Here is a 19,317-nt window from a genome sequence, read left to right as displayed (position 1 = left end):
TATATTGCTGGTGGGACTGCAAATTGGTGCAGCCAATTTGGAAAGCAGTATGGAGATTCCTGGGAAAGCTGGGAATGGAACCATCATTTGACCCAGCTATTGCCCTTCTCGGACTATTCCCTGAAGACCTTAAAAGAGCATGCTACAGGGATACTGCCACATCGATGTTCATAGCAGCACAATTCGCAATAGCTAGACTGTGGAACCAACCCAGATGCCCTTCAATAGATGAATGGATAAAAAAAATGTGGCATTTATACACAATGGAGTATTACACAGCACTAAAAAATGACAAAATCATGGAGTTTGCAGGGAAATGGATGGCATTAGAGCAGATTATGCTAAGTGAAGCTAGCCAATCCCTAAAAAACAAATGCCAAATGTCTTCTTTGATATAATGAGAGGAACTAAGAACAGAGCAGGGAGGAAGAGCAGGAGGAAAAGATTAACATTAAACAGAGACATGAGGTGGGAGGGAAAGGGAGAGAAAAGGGAAATTGCATTGGAAATGGAAGGAGACCCTTACCGTTATACAAAATTACATATAAGACGTTGTGAGGAGAATGGGAAAAAAAAAAAAAAGGAGAGAAATGAATTACAGTAGTAGATGGGGTAGAGAGAGAAGATGGGAGGGGAGGGGAGGGGGGGATAGTAAAGGATAGGAAAGGTAGCAGAATACAACAGTTACTAATATGGCATTATGTAAAAATGTGGATGTGTAACCGATGTGATTCTGCAATCTGTATTTGGGGTAAAAATGGGAGTTCATAACCCACTTGAATCTAATGCATGAAATATGATATGTCAAGAGCTTTGTAATGTTTTGAACAACCAATAAAAAAAAAGGAAAAAAAAAAAGACTGACTTGAAATGACAACATTATAGAAATAGAAGCAAAGTAACCATAAACAGTATATGAAAAGGATAATATATTGTGACTAGTTCAAGCATGAGTCATATCTATTAATTTATTTTATTTATGGGTTAAAGGAGAAAAGCTGGGCTGGGGTTGTGGTTCAGAGGAAGAGCACTCGCCTAGCCTGCATGAGGCACTGGGTAGGTTCCATACTCAGCACCACATAAAAATAAAATAAAGGTATTGTGACCACCTACAACTAAAAAAAAATAAATGTTAAATAAAAAGAGAAAAGCTATATTAACTTCTATTTTTTTTTTAAACAGTTCTGGCCACTAAACCCAAGGCCTCACATGTGGTAGGCAACCAATCCACCACTGAACTGTATCTTCAGCCTACATGAACTTATTGATCAATGCCAAAATATCATTTGATTAAAAAAAAAAAAAAAAAAAAAAAAAACTTCAAGTTGGACATGGTGGCAAATGCCTGTAATCCCAGCTACTAAGAAGGCTGAGGCATGAGAATCCTAAGTCCCAGGCTGGGTAACTTAGTGAGAATCTGTCTCAAAATAAAAAATAAAAAGGGGGGCTGAGGTTGTGACTCAGCAGTACAGCGCTCACCTAGCATGTGTGAGGCCCTGAGTTTGATCCTCAGCACCACATAAAAATAAGTAAATAAAATAAAGATTAAAAAAATAAAAATAAAAAGGGATAGGGGTATAGCTCAGTGGGAGGGCGCCTGACTAGAAAGTACAAGGCCCTGGATTCAATGCCTAGCAACACATAAACATGCAAACAATTCACAAATTAGAAGAATAGTGTAACTATCTGATTAAAACCTCTAGCAAGTACTATTTCTAACTGTAAAGTGAGACACTTCCTTTAAAATGCAGCAGACTAAAAGAAGAATCTCTATTATTCAACTTTACCTAAAAAATTCTAGCTACCACAATAAAATCAGAAAAAGAACTATATACTAATAAATATGGGAAAAAGAATCAAAGCCATTATTATGTATAGATAACAGAATTGCCTACTTGGAAAAATCAAATCCAAGGGTGGGGCCGGGGTTGTGGCTCATTAGTAGAGCACTTGCCTAGCACATGCGAGGCCCTGGGTTCAATCCTCAGCACCACATAAAAACAAACTAAAGGTATTGTGTACAACTAAAAAATAAATATAAAAACAGTCACTAGGAAACTATGAGAACTAATAAGTGAGTTCAATGAAAATGCAAATATAAGTACCTTCCTTAAATGTGTATGTTACTTTTTTGTTATTTGTGGAATAAATAATTAAGAGATTGGAAAGATACTAAAAATATTTTAGGTTAAAATGCAGACTAATAGACATAGATAGCTTAAGTTATTTATTTTAAAAATACATATTATTCTCTTTTCCTTATATACTTCAAACATTAATTACTTTTTTTTTTTTTTTTTTGCGGGGGTAGCGGTAAGGGAGTGTACTGGGGATTGAACTCAGGGGCATTCTGCCACTCAGCCCCATCCCTAGCCCTATTTTGTATTTTATTAAGAGACAGGGTCTGATGGTCTCACTGAATTGCTTAGCACCTCGCTTTTGCTGAGGCTGGTTTTGAACTTGAGATCCTCCTACCTCAGTCTCTGGAGCTGCTGGGATTATTGGTGTGCACCACTGTGCTAGGCTCAATTACTTTTGAAATCAAAAGATAAATAATTAAACCCTCAGAAGGCATCTGGTCTCAATGTTTTGTTTTTGAGATGGGTTCTCACTAAACTGTTGCTTATGCTAGTCTGAACTCATGGGCTCAACTGATCCTCCTGCCTCAGCCCTGAGTGCTGGATACAGGCATGTTTTTTTAAGACTTCAAAGAACAAATAATTTTACATTCTTCAACAGGACACAAAAAAAAGATGGAAGATTTCTGAACATGTTCTGGAGAGGCAGCAGGACTCTAGACACCAAAAGGATGATAATGTTACCAAAAAGAAAGAAAGGAAGAAACCATACTTAGGGAAGTCCTAAATCAAATATTAGCTAACAGAATTTATTAGTATATTTAGGAATACAATATGACTGACAGCTTACCCTGAGATAATCTGATATTAGTGAAAATATTATTACAAGTTATTGCACTAATAAAGTAAAGCAAGTATCTATAGAAGCTAAAACAAAACAAAAAATAAACATTTGACTGCATTCAATACCCATTCTGTCTTAGTAAATTAGGAGGAAAAAATATTCTTAATCTGTGGTGAGCCATCAAATGTAAGGATGAAACAGAAGCATTCTTTTCAGGAACAAGAAAAGAATGTCTGCTATTAGTGATATAATTCGATGTTGTATGGGGATATAGCTCAGTGGTAAAGGCCCTCAGGTTCAATCCCCAGTACCAACAACAACAAAAATAAATAGAGAGCCAGCGGGCATGGTGGCACACACCTATATTCCCAGCGGCTCCGAGGTTCAGGCAGGAGGATCACCAGTTCAAAGCTAGCCTCAGCAAAAGTAAGGCACTAAGCAACTTAGTGAGACCCTGTCTCTAAATAAAATATAAAACAGGGCTGGGGATATGGCTTAGTGGTCGAGTACCCCTGAGTTCAATCCCTGGTACCTGCCACCCCCAAAACCAAAAAAAGAAAGAGGGATAATGACTATAAAGGAGTAAGGGAAACTTAGTATTTGTAGATGATTACTAAAGACACAGAGAATCCAATAAAATCAAAAGGAAAAACTATTAGAGATGGTAAGAGAGCTCAGAAAGATGGCAAATAAGAATGCTACACATAAATCAGTAACTTTCCATTTGACAATAATAACTAATTAGAAAATATAAGAGAATCCATTTATAGTAGGATTCATAGAGAACTTTATAGAGAAGACCACAAGACCTATATGAAAGATCTGAATGGAAAGAGACACCATTTTACAAATGGGAACACTCAATATGGTAAAGATAACATTTTTCCCCAAATTAATCTACAAATTCACTATTATTTCAATAAATATACCATTGAAGATTTTTAAAAAATGGAAAGTGTAAAGTTTGTCAAGGGAAATACTATGCAAAATATAGCCAAAACTATACTTAGAAATGGGAGAGGGGACTTCTCCTACCCAGATATTAAAATTTCTTGAGTTAGAGTAAATCATTTTGTATAGTACTGGCTTTCAAATGAATCAATCAATTCAAAAACTTCCATGTATAAATATGATTGGGTATATTATAAAGTTAGCATTACAAATCAGTGAAGAAAGGTTGGCTTGTTGGGATAAATGAATATTTACTTGAAAAAAGTTAAATTTCTCGCCTACTTTATAGATAAACTCAGACTGGATAAATTCAAGAACTTATTATGTTGGGCTGGGGATGTGGCTCAAGCGGTAGGGTGCTCGCATGGCATGCGTGCGGCCCAGGTTCAATCCTCAGCACCACATACAAACAAAGATGTTGTGTCTGCCAAAAAAATAAATGTTAAAAAATTCTCTCTCTCTCTCTCCCCAAAACAAACAAACAAAAAAACAACTTATTATGTAAGCTTTTGACTTTTTTTAAAAAGTTAAATTTAGGAGGAAACAGTGAATTTTTTTTTTTTTAATGAGGTACTGGAGATTGAATCAAGAGTGCTCAACTCACCCAGGGGTGCTTTACTAATAAATAAATAAACATACAAACAAATAAATAATTAGCCAGATATGGTGGAACATACTTATAATCCCAGTGGTTGAGGCTCCAGAGGCTGAGGCAGGAGGATTGCAAGTTCAAAGCCAGCCTTAGCAACTTATTGAGGTCCTGAGCAACTCAGCAAGACCCTGTCTCTAACTAAATTACAAAAAAGGGCCGGGTTGTAGCTCAGTGGTTAAGCACTCCTAGATTCACCAAAAATAAATAAATAAATAAATAAATAAAGTGAAACAGGAAAGGCCTTCCTTATGGGACACAAGACAATGCTTACAAAAGGAAAACATAAGACATGTGATCAGATGAAAATGGAAAAGAACTCATAGAGTTAGAAAACAAGTAACAGAAAAATATTGCTAACATGTATAAAAAAGGATTAGTAAGAAAATAAATAATAGGGAAATAAGCCAAGGATATGAATGCAAATTCATAAATACGTATGGTGTGAATGAAAAAACATGACATTTCACTAGTGACTAAAGATTTACAAATTAAAATGAGATATTTTCCCAGCTGGGAATATCAAATGATTGCTAATATGTCACCAGAATAAACATTTTCATAAACTATTAATGAAGAATAAGAACTGGCATATTAAGTAATGACAATCTCAAATTTTGGCCCAAGGAATGTACTTCTGGAAATATAGGAAATACTGGAAAACACAAATAAGCATGAAAAAGAATTTTCAAATGCATTATTGACTACTATAGCAAAAATACTGGAAACATCCTAAATCTGTCCAGCAGGAAATGTATGCTTATGGCATCTTTATATTCTGATTTACCATGAAAAAATAAGGTAAACTTATATGAACTGACACAATAATTAAGAAATATAACTCAAAAATATTCAGTATAATATATAAATGAAATTATACTGTATGTTAAAAAAACAACTTATATGCAAGAAAATGTGTATGTATAAAGTTGCACAGAAAAATATCTGGTAGGATACAAACCAAATTGGTATGCTTAATAGTCAGGAGGATAAAGAAGGACTTTTACCTATAGTCTGTAATGTAAATCAGGATTTGATCATTTTACCAAGTTGTAATCTTTTATGTACTTGTATAATTTTTTAAATGCAGAAATTCATGATGGAGTATTGAAATATCACATCCTATGACTAAAAAACATTTTAATTTTTAAGCATCTATAAAGGAAAAAAACTAATATAAAACTTACAGCAATTGCAAACATATTTTCATCTTCTAATGAAGACTGTATTCTGTCCCTAAGGAAAAAATAACACAAAATGAAAAGGTCTTAATTTTACATGAATGAATATATGAACTCACCTTTTAAGCTATTGCATGTGAACACATGCATTCTGTCACCAACAAATGAGTTTCCAATTTACTTAATCACTAAACTTTGAATACAAGACAAGAGTAGTAAATGCCTGTTGAATTTGACACCTGGACAAAACTGGTGTTTACTAAAAATACACACTACAAAAAGGTCTCTAATGACTACCTGAAAATGCATATACCTTTTCTATATGGAAAAATAAGAGTAATATGATTTTCTTTATTTTCTCATCAGCATGGAAAGCAACAGTAAAAAGCCAAAACCACTGAGCACGAGATAGAAAACTTGATTAACTTTTTTCAAACTTCCATTATATAAAGTATACTTTCAGTTCTTTCTCTAAATCTATCTTCATCTAAGTATTGCTCTATTTTTAGCACTTTCCTTAAATCTTTATACATAACCAATTTTTTTTTAGTCACCAGCTTTATGATCTGAAAGCCCTTTCTTTTCTTGTAATTCACCCGACAACTATATTAGAAATGATAAGCCTCAAAAATGGCAAAATTTATTTCCAAACTCATCTTACTCTAACTTACAAATTAATTTTCCTGTTGGTTTGTTACCTTATGTTCATTTCATTTATAAAGTCTATACAATTTTACCTATACAAAGAAGCTAGCAGCCTCCATGTGACCATCTCCTGTTGAAGAAGCCACAGCATACTGGCTGTTTTTGAAAACTTTTGCAGTCCAGGGGTTGCTCGGCTCACTATTTTACTCAGTATATTCACCTGAATTAAAACCACAAAATTTAAAGAGGTTAATTTTCTAAAATTTTGAGTTTTTAAGTAACTTTGAGTTCTTTAAGTACACAATGTTAAATGTATATATACATATTATAAACCTTTCCTATTCTACATTTTTTTTTTGGGGGGGGGGACTGAGGATTGAACCCAGGGGCACTCTACCACCGAGCCAAATCCTAGTTCATTTTATTTTTTACTTTGAGACAGTGTCTAAGATGCTGAGGCTGGCCTTAAATGTGCAATCCTCCTGACTCAGCCTCCCAAGTCGCTGGAATTGAAGGCACATACCAAGCATGAGGTCTAACCTATTTCTGTCTTTCTGAATTGAACATAATATAATATAACATTCCCACTAGAAATGACCCAAATTTAGGGCAAGGTATATTTATGTGAGTATATACATATGAGTTTAACATACTTTTATAGCCAGGCATGGTTGTGCGTGCCTGTAATTCTAGCAACTTGAGAAGCTGAAGCAGAGGATCACAAGTTGGAGGCTAGCCTTAGCAATTCAGCAAGACCTTGTCACAAAATAAAAAATTTTTAAAAACGATTGGAAATGTAGTTCAGTGACATACTGCCCCTGGGTTCAACTCCCAGTACAGGGGTGGTGGGGATTAATTAACTTTAGATTTCAGATTCAACAACAGCAGCCAAGGTACAGTTTTAAAACTTCAACTGTTTTCTTGTTGTTGAATATTGAATTCTCTGTACATTTTTTATTTTCTTTAAGCAGATTTCTTTTGTTCCTCCAAAGAAATCTTATTATGGGCCTTCAATATATAAAAAGCAGAGATGCTCTGGCTGACTGCCCTATCTCTCCTGCCACTGCACCCCTAAAGCATTTGTTTGTTTGTTTGTTTGTGTTACTGAGGATTGAATCAAGGGCTCTTGTGCTGATGTTTATCCCCATCTCTTTTTAAAATTTTATTTTGACACAGGGTCTTGCTAAGTTTTCCAGGTTGTCTTTGATCCTCCTGCCTGAGCCTCCAAAGTATGCCTACTTTTATGCCTCAATGCATGACCCACAGCACCTGGCTCCTAAGACATTTCTTTTAAAATTAGTATGGAAAGTAACAGGTTCATACTGTTCAATAAAACTAAAAGTCCAGAAATTTGACCTTGATGCAGTAAAATTAGTTTACCTGACTACCACAAATATTTTCATACTCTTCCACAAGGTCAAAAACTGTAGTTGAAGAGTGCTTCAAAAACGACTGCAGGAAATCAGAAAACATACTCATGGATGCTAAAACACATTAAAAAGAAAACAAAGAAAAAGGACATACTTTAGGTAATTCTGTTTGAAAACACAAACAATAATTTTTTTTTTTACTGCTGTTTATTTATTTATTTTACGGTGCTGGGATTCAACCCAGGGCCTTCTACATGCTAGGCAAGTACTCTTCCACTCAGCTACATCCTAGTCCTAAAACATTTTAATCAGTAAAATATACATTACAAATTTGCACTTAGCAAAAAAATATACATTACAAATGCCCATCCTGTATTTCTCAAGCCCCTGGCAACCATCATTCTATTCTGTGAAGTCTGATTACTCTAAGTACTTCTTTTAAGTATAATAATACAATATTTGTCTTTAAATATATATTGTTGATAGATCTTTATTTAATTTATTTATATGCAGTGCTGAGAATCAAACCCAATGCCTTGCACATGCTACCACTAAGCCACAACCCCAGCCCCAATATTTGTCTTTTTGAAACTGACTTATTGCACTTAGCATAACATCCTCAAGGTTCATCCATGTTGTAATACATGTCAGAATGTCTTTCATTTTTAGTTGAATACTATTCTATTTTATGTAAGTACTATATTTTATTCTTCCATTCATCTAAAAATGGATACTAGGTACTATGAATAATATTATTATTTTTAGTTTTTTGAGGAATTGCCAAACTGTTTTCCACAGAGGCTGTACCATTTTACATTCACACCAATACAACAGTACATGAGAGTTTTGATTTCTCTATACTTGTCAATAGTTGTTATTTTATGGTTTCAATTTACATTTCTATAATGATTATGATGATGTTGATTATATTTTCATGTGCTTAATGGCTATGTACATATATTCTCTTAAGAAATGTCTATTCAAGTTTTTTGCCTTTTTTGGGGGGAAGGAGGTGGTACTGGGGAACGAATCCAGGTCACATGCGCTAGAAGTGCTTACCACTAGGCCATGTCCCTAGACCTTTTTATGTTATTTTGGGACAGGGTTTAACTAATCAAGAACCAGGCTGCTCTTGACTGCAATCCTTATGCCTCATCCTAATAAGTAATTGGTGTGCACCACTGTGCCGCCTAGATTTGCCTATTTTTTTTTTAACCAAATTAATGTTTTATTGTTAAGTTATGGGAGTTTTATATATGTATACATTTTAGATATGAACTCCTTATCAGATATATATTTAAAATATTTTTTCATTACATCCTAGCTGCTTTTCGCTCTATTGATTATATCTTTTGATACATGAAAGATTAAACTTTTGATATAGTCCAGTTTATTTTTCTTTTGTTACGTGTAAGTCTTTTAAGATTCCAAAGATGTAGTAGTTATTAGTCTTTTCTGTGTTATTGACAATCATTACAAAAAAAAAAAACAGTATATGGTTCAAATTTTAGAACACCTGAATTGTATTTTAAGTTTTCCATATCAAAGTAGCTAAGAGTCGATACTGGACACTAATATGTTCTACTCAGGGGAAATACATACACTTTAGTATAGTATTGTACAATATTTAAGGTATTGCCTTTAAAATGGAATTCTTCTATTTTATAGATTAAGGAGAAAGTATTTTTAAGTCACTCTATACCTGGGTACATATTACTAGCAAATGCTACAAGAAAATAGTGGTTACCGAAGTATTAAGAGCAGGGCTCTGAAATCTAACTGCTTAGTTTCAAATCCAGTTGCCATTACTTCCTAGCCAGGTGATCTTAAGCAAGCTAATTTAACCCCTGTGAGTAGCAGTTTCCTTTCCTCTAAAATGGGAATGATTACCTCTTTAATAGACTATGGAAAGGACCATGGTATTATATAAGATAATGCTTACTGGTAAGCACATTGACTAGCACTCATCTATGAGTGCTAGCTTATGATGCTAAAGTAATGAAAAACCTACATAACAATGTTATACATAGAAGGAAAACTATGTAAAAACATGGGAGGAAAATAGCCACCTGTAAGCCAAGGAGAGAAATCTTAAAAGAAAGTAACCCCTGCCAATATCTTTGACTTCTAGTCTTCAGTATTTTGGGAAAAAAAAAAATTTTATGGCACTCCCCACAACCAAAAAAGTATTTAATAATGTTCAGGAACAGGAGATAGTTTCCTTGACCTTTGCAAAGTGAAAAGCTACTTTGTCACAAAACTTAAAAGCCATTTTACCAGCTTCTCCAGGATCATCTTCACGTAACATAACGGCACTGAGATTTACATCCTCTGTTACATTGTGCGGTTCTGTGTTTGTGAAGAGCCCTAAACGCTGTGATGAGAATGCAGCTGCCCAATTACTGTCATCCAGATTAGTTACCTTGAAAAGCAATGGAGCTATTGTTATTAGGTGAATAAATATTTTAATACTAAATAAAGTTAAAAAATACTGAAACATTACATATATGATTTTCATTTTTAAAAAGATAGCCAACAAGGTTTTTAAATTGTTTTTTCCAATGTATTATTTCATGCCTTTAAAAAAAGTCAATGAAGGGGCTGGGGTTGTGGCTCAGAGGTAGAGCGCTCACCTAGTATGCATGAGGCACTGGGTTTGATCCTCAGCACCACATAAAAATAAAATAAAAAATATTTTTAAAAAAGTCAATGAAGATTACACTTTGTAAAATTTATGCTCTTATTAGTAGGTAAAATAAAGACCTACATGTAAGTTCACCTCAATTTTTTACTTTTGGGGACCTGTACAGGACAAATAATGCAGTTTCTGTAACAAATTAATAGTAATTAAAAAAAGATGAGGAACTACACATTAGAAAACTTAAAGATACATAAATGTCTAATGTGTTCATTGTCTGGATTCTGATTTAAACAAAACAACAAAAATTTTGATAGAACAAGAACTTCAAGCACTTACTGAAATATGTACTATAATGTCTACAGTCATTATATATATATTATGCTCCATAAACAATACATAAATGACCGTGTTGTACAAAATCATATCACCCAGTGACACTCTAGCATCTTAGTTTGATATGTATACTCTATGATCATGACAACAAAATTACCCAACACTGCATTTCTCAGAAAGCATCCTTGTCATTAAGCAATAGTGATATAAAATGGATGTCTGAAATGATAACGAATTACTGTGTTAGTTACATGTGTTAACAGTAATATATGCCAAAAAAAGTATCCTTATATCTCAGAGACAGAAACTGAAGTATCTATGTATGAAAAGGCTGTATCTGGAAATTCTGATGTAGAGGAAATGCAAGAAAGTACTTTGGTCTACAATCAAATCTTCACAGTAGACATATGGTAAAAATATTAAAGCAAATAATTTTATTTTATTTAATTCAGAGAAACCTATACCCAGTACTATCTCTCATGACTGACATACAAATTGAGAAAAATCAGGAAAATACCTCTACTATAAAAGAGAAAAAATTTTACTATTAATCTTATGGATCTGAAGCAGTACACTGATAAGAAGTCTTTTTCTTTTGCTTAAATCCAAAAGCAGGCAATTTATTCATGTTTTTAAGTGAAACAAAACAAAACAAAAATTGAAAAAAAAAAAAACACTGTCAAAATAAATAAGTTTCATAAGGACAGTATTTTTTTTTTATCCTTTCTTTTTTCCTTTGTAGTGCCAGGGAGGACAAACTCAAAACTTCGTGCAGGCTAAGCACACATTCTTCCACTGAGCTATATTTCCAGCCCCAATGCTATAATAAATATTAAAGATGGGTTTGGGGCTGAGAGTGTAGTTCATTGGTAGAATGCCTGGTTATCATGCATGAGGTCCTGAGTTTGATCCCTACCACCACACTTAAAAATAAATAAATAAATAGAATGATGGATTTTACCTTCAATAAGGAGAGGTTTACCAGGCAAAACTACTCTTCAGAATACACTTAGACAATTTCACGTGAAAATAAAAATCTCTGTGCCTGGCCAGGTATGGTGGCACTTGCCTATAATACTAGCAACTTGGGAGGCTGAGGAAGGAGGATTGCAAGTTCAAGTCCAGCCTTAGCAACCCAGTGAGACCCTGTCTCAAAATAAAAAATAAAAAGGTCTGGAAATGTGGCTCAGTAGTTAAACACCCTGGGTTCAATCCTGGTACAAAAAAAAAAAAAAAAAAAAAAAAATTCTGGCTGTTTAATAAAGCACAGAGCCAAAGATAGAACCATTTTTATCTTGTTTTTGGAACTAAATGTGCCATAATACTCTTCTACTCCAACAAAAACCTTCTGTTTCCTTCTTCTTGGCAACACTTTCTTTTTAAAAAATAGGATATTTTTAATACCTAGGTGAAGCCATTCTGCATCAGTTTATATAACATCTCTTCTCCTATTTTCAATACTACAACATTATAAGTTCTAAAGAGCCATCCATCCCATCTAATTTTTCAAAGGTTTTCTATTTTACCCCTTGAGTACAAAATACAAATTTAGTCAAATTCTCCTTATACTCTCACAACATAGATCACTTCTGTGACTGAATGTTTGTGGGGTTTTTCCCGGCCTCAGCCTTGAGAGTAGTTGGGATTATAAGAATGTGCCACTGTACCCAGTCAGCACTAATTTTATACATACCATGGACAGATTTCCCAAGAATCCTGAAGACTGTGTAAGCCGGGGAGACCTCCCTCCTGTTCCAAGAATGGAGGAAACATCTGGATGCCTTAGAAAATTTCGATTTGGTGGAGTAACTACAAACAAGAAGTTAATAAAAAGAACCCAAGTTGTGGGAGTAGTGGTCATCGAAACAAAGCAAGCAAACAGTAAAGAATAATTTTCCAATTTTCAATTATTTGGATCCTAGCCAAATAAATACTTTAAATATTAACACATCTATAAAGATTTAACTTACTAAGATACTAAGTCTATCAGGAAAAATTTTATACAGTGGAGATGCTTTCATTATACTGTAACTGCTCAGTTAAAAATCCTTCATATTCCAATTTTATAAAGCATACTGAGGCAGCACAGTATAAGAGGGTGTGTGCTTTAAACAGATTAATGTTTTAATCTTTGTTCCATTACATATGGAATTTATTACTCATTTTAAATTCTCTAACTATCACTTCTAGTGATAGTTGTAAAATAGAGATAACACTGTCATAGTTACTGTGTATTTATGTGAAGAACAATGTCTTATTCATAGTAAGAGTTCGACAAATAACTGTAATCATTATTATTCGTGCTTATATGATTAAAATCAAATGTTTATTATGTGCACAATAAATGATATTTGCTATTTTAACTATTGTTATTATTAAATGCTTTAAAACAAAAACAATCTTACAAGGCTGTCGAAATGAACTGGGAGTTCGTGGGATAATTTGGTTTCTTGGTGTAGTATTTCCAAAATTTTCATCTTGAGAAGCCCGGACTTCAGGAAGAGTTAAGAAAAGTTTGCCATGTGGAGAAAAGATCATTAACCATAAGAATTAACCATAGCTTTACCACATAAAATGTATAAATAAATTTTTCAAGAACATGTATTTTGTGGCTACCTTTTTTTAAAATCCAAGTTATAAGTAACTAATTTCCCCTGTCATTCAAATTCTGATATCTTAGATTATATATCGATCTTAAGAGTTTGCAGCCAAAATTTCAAATTAAAAAAAGAAATTCTAACTATAACATAGCAGTAAAATAGAACATTTTATCAAGGAAACATAAATATTAATCTCATTGAATTTCAGTGAGAGCATTATGTTGACCAAATAAAATATCTATGGAGTGAACAAAACTAACTTCTACAGTATTTTATTACAGATAATGTTTAATACCTCTCATAAAAAGAAAATCCTACAACATTGATTCAAAACATGCTGCAACTGTATACCGATCCTTAAAATGCAAAGGATACTTAAGGCTCTTTTTTGTGCACTCTGTTTCCGAGCAGTCCGTGTCACCTCTGCCTCTCGGATCACAGGAGATGACATCTCCGCAAAGCCACTCCTAAAACAGTATAATTAAATTCTTTTAATATAGTATTTGCTGCCAGGTGTAGGGGCACATTCCTATAATTCCAGCCACTCTGGAGGCTGAGGCAGGAGATTCCCAAGTTCGAGACCAGCTTCAGCAATTTAGCAAGACCCTCTCACAAAATAAAAAAATAAATAAAAAGGGCTGGAGATGTGGCTCAGTGGGAGGCTGAGACAGGAGAACTGTGGGTTTGGGTTCAAAGCCAACCTCAGAAACAGGGAGGCACTAAGCAACTCAGGGAGACCCTGTCTTTAAATAAAACACACACACAAAAAAAATAGGACTGGGAATGTGGCTCAGTGGTTGAGTGCCCCTGAGTTCAATCCATGGTATCAAAATAAATAAATAATTAAAAATCCTCTCCTTCTCCAAATCCTTATTCTTTATAGTCTTAACTAAAAAAAGACTTTGAGTTTATAGCACTCAGTATATTACTTTGTCCTATTTCAACACTGGAATATATAATATTGTTTTATATAATTGCTTCATGAAAGTAAATCTTTCTTCCCCTGGTGGATCAAGAAGTTCCTTAATTGAAGAAATCTCTCTCTTTTGGGGGGTGAGGATTACTGGGGACTATACTCTAAAACTCACATATGCTAGGCAAGCGCTCTATCACTGAACTATATAACTCTAGCCCCTTTACTTTTATTTTGAGACAGGGTCTCGCTAAATTGCCCATGTGGTCTCCAATTTGTGTCATCCTGCCTCAGCCTCCAAGTAGCTGGGATTACAGGTATACACCACGGAGCCTGGCTTCAAGTTTTGGGTCTTAACAATGCACCATTATTATTCAAAAACCGCTAGAAAATTACTTTCTTTGAGAAGTTTCCTAATACTTCCCGTGTCAGAGAGACTTACTGGCTCCTTCATTTCTTTTACCATGGTGCAGTACAAAACACCATTTTCACTGCTACACGATAAATTCCCTGAAGGTAAGAATCTTGAAACTTTGAGGCTACTAGCATAATCATCAGGTCATTAGAAGGCACTCTATCTCATGCTGACTTTAAAAATATTTTTTTTTGTAGTTTAGATGGACAGAATGCCTTTACTTTATTTATTTATTTTTTTAATGTGGTGCTGAGTATCGAACCCAGTGCCTCACTTATACTAGGCAAGCGCTCTTCCACTAAGCACAGCCCCAGCCTCTGCTGGAACACTTTTTAATCATAAGGTCTAGGCTGAGATCTCAGTACTGTCACTGACTGGCTTTGTGATCTCGGGCTGATCACTTAGCATTCCCACTACCCAGCTACCACATACCCCGCCCACCTCACGAGTGAACACAGTTGTGAGAAAGCGCCAAAAAGAACGCAGAGTAGCGGTAGAAATATAAGATTATCTTTATTGGTGTCCCTTGCTCCGCCCAAGCCAGGCGGCCTGTCCTTCATCAATTGCCAAATCTCCCGGCCCAGGAAAAGAGTCCTGTAAGCAGCTACCCGGACCTCCCGGCTTCCTCTGGAAGCCTGGTTTTACTTATTTCGTTCCGCTAACAGCAAGAGGGACAAGACTTTGGGTCCAGTCGTCACCATCAGGACTGACCTGTCCATGGCTACTGTCTTCTGCACTCAGAAACTTGCAAACCGAGCTCCAGTTTAAACACCGCGTTTCAGCCTTCCCGCTCTCCGGAAGCAAACCCTTTGACCCGGAAGCGCTCCCTAACTAACCCAGCCTGAAAGAAAAAGGTGTGGGAGAGAAGAAACAAAGTTCCTACCTGACGCATGCGCGACTCCCACCAACAGTAGCAGGTCCGTAGGCGCAGGCGCGAAGTTTGCCAATGCGTGTCTCTGCGTAGCTGGGCAGGGGCGGGCCGCGGGCGGGATTTATTCCGGACGCTGGGCTGCAGCTTTGCCTGACCCTGGCTTGTGGGAGTGGTTCACACCTTGGGGTGTTCTTGGGAAACATGAAATATATTGATGGTCTGGAAGAATGTCTAAGTCATTTCCTGATGTTCTTCGGCAGAAAGAACTTGGACTTGGAATTTAGACATGAGAGGTCTGTCCCACACTTCAAATGTCCCTGTTTCAGAGCACTCACCTCTGAATTGTGGTACAACCCCAATGTACAGTTTTAAAAATTGTTTTCCACAGTTGTTTGTTTCTTACCTGGTATTTTTCCTCATTGAAAATAGGATCGCTTATCTTAAAACGTCTAAAAGCAAGCATAGAAGAAAGTGCTGTCTAGGCAGAAAGTAATATATTCTGATCCTAGGAATCAGTCAATATTTTCTTTTTCTTTTTTCTTTTTTTTTCTTTTTTTGCCCAATTTGAAAGCAGTGACAGTTTATTAACTGACCAGAATTACAAAAATAATGGTAGGTTTCTATCTATTAATAGTTAATCTAATAAACCTGATGTTATAGTGTAGTTGTAATTGTTAAATAAAAATTATAGGATGCCTTTGTTTTGGACTAAACTCCTTTATTGGGCTCCGACAGACCAAACTCATCAAAACAGAGTCACTCCTACTAAAGTTCCATCTCACTAGAACCAAAACTAAATGATCTAATTTTCAAAGAAATCAGGACAAAGAGAGAATCAAATTTTCCAAATAGGACACGTTCAATCTGCATGATAATTACCTTCCTTCTGCTTTAATCCTTACCAAAATAGTAACCTGAAATTTTTTGGTTGTTTTGAATAACAAGTTATTTTTCTATTGTTTTGTCTCCCTGGCCCTTTTACCCAAGGAAAATAACTTTGAGATGCTCAATCCATTTTTCTTTTTCTTTTTCTTTTTTTTTTTCTTTCCTGCTTTCTTCAACCCTTTTCTGTCTGTAAAGCCAACCTCTTCTGCTCAGCTCACTGGAACACTTATCCCATCTTACAGTGTTGCCTGATTCTAGAATCACAACACCAATTAAGATCTTTAATCTAAATTTATTGTAATTTTGTCTTTTAATAAATCATCTTTACTTTCTACAAAATAGGTACTCTTTTTTTTTTTCATTCTACCTCATGGAGAAGATCATTTGAAGGGTCACAAGAAGTTGGCTTGAGTTTGCTAACAGTATATAGATATCATGAATTAGATCCTTCAGTCAGATGATGCCATATTTATCAAGAGATCTAGCAGTCAAAGAGTTATGAAGATAACTCTTTGCCATAATCACACCAGTAGATCAATTCATTTACAGATTTTAGGTTTTGGTAACTCCATGCAAGATATGGTTCCAGAATCCTTGGAATGTTAACTGAAGTATTGTTGAGTTTAATAAAGGTGTCACTGAAGAGCTAATGAAAATGAAGAAACTGCAATACCTTTCAGATCTTTGGGCTCTCACTACTAAAACCTTGGTACATAGAAGTTTGCCAGTTTTACTTGCTATCCTAGCCATTGAATCTCAGTTCTGTACTTGTTCTATATTCCTTGTGATGGAAGATAGCTTTTTCATGTATGGCTTTCTCCTTGCTTTTCAAAGCATGTTTCTGGCAAATTTCTTTTTCAGATATTTGATCAAGAGCAGCTTTGCAAAATTCCTTTGCTTTTTCTTTGGTCCAGCAGGAACCTTTTTTCTTTCTTCAGAACCCTCCTTGGTTTCAGTGGGAAAAGAGGAAATCAGTCATATTTTGCCTTATACATTTACATTCTGTTCTAATTTAGGAAAACAGTGTTCTCAGAAAGGCCTCTTCATGCCTTATGCACTACGAGGCAACAAGACATTTTGAAAGAAACACAGCTTTGGGGGTGACCTAGGTTCAATCCCACTATGCATGTGCAGATCCTTCATCTGAAGAATGGAGATAAACAATTATTTTATTACAGAATTGTGAGGATTTAAAATGAGAGATCACATGAGTACTGTACAAAGTAAATCATCAAAATATTTTCTCCCCTTTTAATAGCCTTCTTGAAGAATCATGCCATGTTGTTCTCTTATTTTCCTCATTAATTTTTCTGTACAAAGTGCACTTGTTTTTATGGGAAGTGAAGTGTGGTCCTAATGAGTTTTGTCAGGCCTTGCAAATGTATTCAGAGTACAATCCAGTAGTTTAGGTTCTTGCCATGTGTCCCTCAGCTATTGAATTCCAATGTGTTTTATACATAAGTACTTGAAGTGTGCTTAGTGATTGACAAGAAGGTACAAAATAAGAGCAGTTTGGGGTAAAGGATTAATCCTATATTCAGTCATGTGCAAAGACAGACAAATTGTTAGTGCACTGGAATTCACCTTTGATACTAGTAGGCATGAACACCATAATACTCTAAAATATTTCATGATACATTCATTTGATTACTTTAAAATTATGTGGAATAAATCCCTTCTGTGGTGTATATTGTATGCATCCTAGCTTTATGTTTAGGGTCCCTGTCTGCAATCACAGAAATTCACCATGCCTAAAGAGAATTTGCTGAAGATATCAAGAGGTAATGGACTTGTTAAGAATTTGAGAAAAGGCCTGGAGAAGCACAGCTCCTTGGGAGCTGAAGAACAGGAAGCAGCCAAACCATTAACATTCAAACCTGAACCTTCTGACCTGGAGTACCCTTCACTTCCTCACCTCCAATAGTCAAGGATAGTGTGTGTGTATGCGTGTATATGTATTTGTATATGTGTGTGTATGTATTTGTATGTGAGTATGTGTGCATATATGTCCATATATGTATATAAACACATTTTTCCCACAGTATTGGGGGATAGAACCCAGGGGCACTGTACAACTGAGCTATAAACCAAGTCCTTTTCTATTTTGAGATAGGATTTCACAAATTTCCCAGGCCAACCTTGAACTTGTGACTTCCTGCCTCAGCCTGGGATTACAGGAGTGTGACACTACGCCCAGCAGGTATCATATATTATGACATTTCACTCCTGAAGACTTCAGCATGTATCTCCTGTTAAATATAATATATCATTGTTTTGGATTGAGCTACTTCACTAAGCCCCAACAGACTGGACCAAACCAGAATGGAGTGATTCATGCTAGAGTCCACATAATCAAAATGAACTTTAACTTTAAAACAGGTAAATTTTCCAAAAATTCAAAGTTTTGCAATCAGAAGGGGCCCAGTCTACTTAAAACATCATGATAAGGAAGTCCCCTTTTAGGAAGTAACCCTTTAAAGGAAGTAATTTTGAACCTATCAATCACTTTCCCCCTTTTATTTCTACTTTCTTCAACCACTTTCTACCTATGAATTCAACTTCTGCTCAACTCATTGAGGCACCCTTGAAATTTTTATTTTTTTGAGGCTTCCTTTATTGTGTAGATGAGATGCTTCCCAATTCATAGATTTCTTCTTTTTTTTTTTAAAGAGAGAGTGTGAGAGAATTTTAATACTTATTTTTTAGTTATCAGCAGACACAACATCTTTGTTGGTATGTGGTGCTGAGGATTGAACCCGGGCCGCACGCATGCCAGGCGAGCACGCTACCGCTTGAGCCACATCCCCAGCTCTCATAGATTTCTAACAAAAGTCAATTATATCTTTAAAACTCATGTTGAAATTTTGTTGACATTTCTATGACAAGTACTAGACGTAGTGTCACACTCCTGTAATCCCAGGCTGAGGCAGGAAGTCACAAG

The 19,317-nt window shown here is 35.3% G+C and overlaps 1 protein-coding gene across 2 annotated transcripts in view; it reads right to left on the bottom strand.

Annotated features, from left to right (window-relative positions):
- The window catches only part of NUP107 (nucleoporin 107), a 46,417-nt gene extending 30,955 nt beyond the window's left edge, over nucleotides 1-15,462 (bottom strand). Inside the window, exons 1-8 of one of the 2 annotated variants that reach the window (XM_081311796.1) lie at nucleotides 15,332-15,462; nucleotides 13,668-13,759; nucleotides 13,098-13,187; nucleotides 12,386-12,501; nucleotides 9,996-10,140; nucleotides 7,729-7,832; nucleotides 6,441-6,568; nucleotides 5,710-5,758 (exon numbers count right to left, since the gene is read on the bottom strand). In XM_081311796.1, coding sequence (XP_081167922.1) covers nucleotides 5,710-5,758; nucleotides 6,441-6,568; nucleotides 7,729-7,832; nucleotides 9,996-10,140; nucleotides 12,386-12,501; nucleotides 13,098-13,187; nucleotides 13,668-13,759; nucleotides 15,332-15,339 — 732 coding nt within the window. In that variant the 5' untranslated portion in view covers nucleotides 15,340-15,462. The remainder of the gene's footprint in view (nucleotides 1-5,709; nucleotides 5,759-6,440; nucleotides 6,569-7,728; nucleotides 7,833-9,995; nucleotides 10,141-12,385; nucleotides 12,502-13,097; nucleotides 13,188-13,667; nucleotides 13,760-15,331) is intronic. The other variant, XM_081311797.1, reaches the window with a different exon arrangement.
- Nucleotides 15,463-19,317: the final 3,855 nt, after the last annotated feature.

Source organism: Spermophilus citellus, assembly GCF_964194105.1.
Source record: "Spermophilus citellus genome assembly, chromosome: 10".
In the NCBI taxonomy this organism is placed as follows: Eukaryota; Metazoa; Chordata; class Mammalia; order Rodentia; family Sciuridae; genus Spermophilus; species Spermophilus citellus.
The sequence above is the reverse complement of the archived record's forward strand: the minus strand, read 5'-3'. Positions and strand labels throughout refer to the sequence as shown.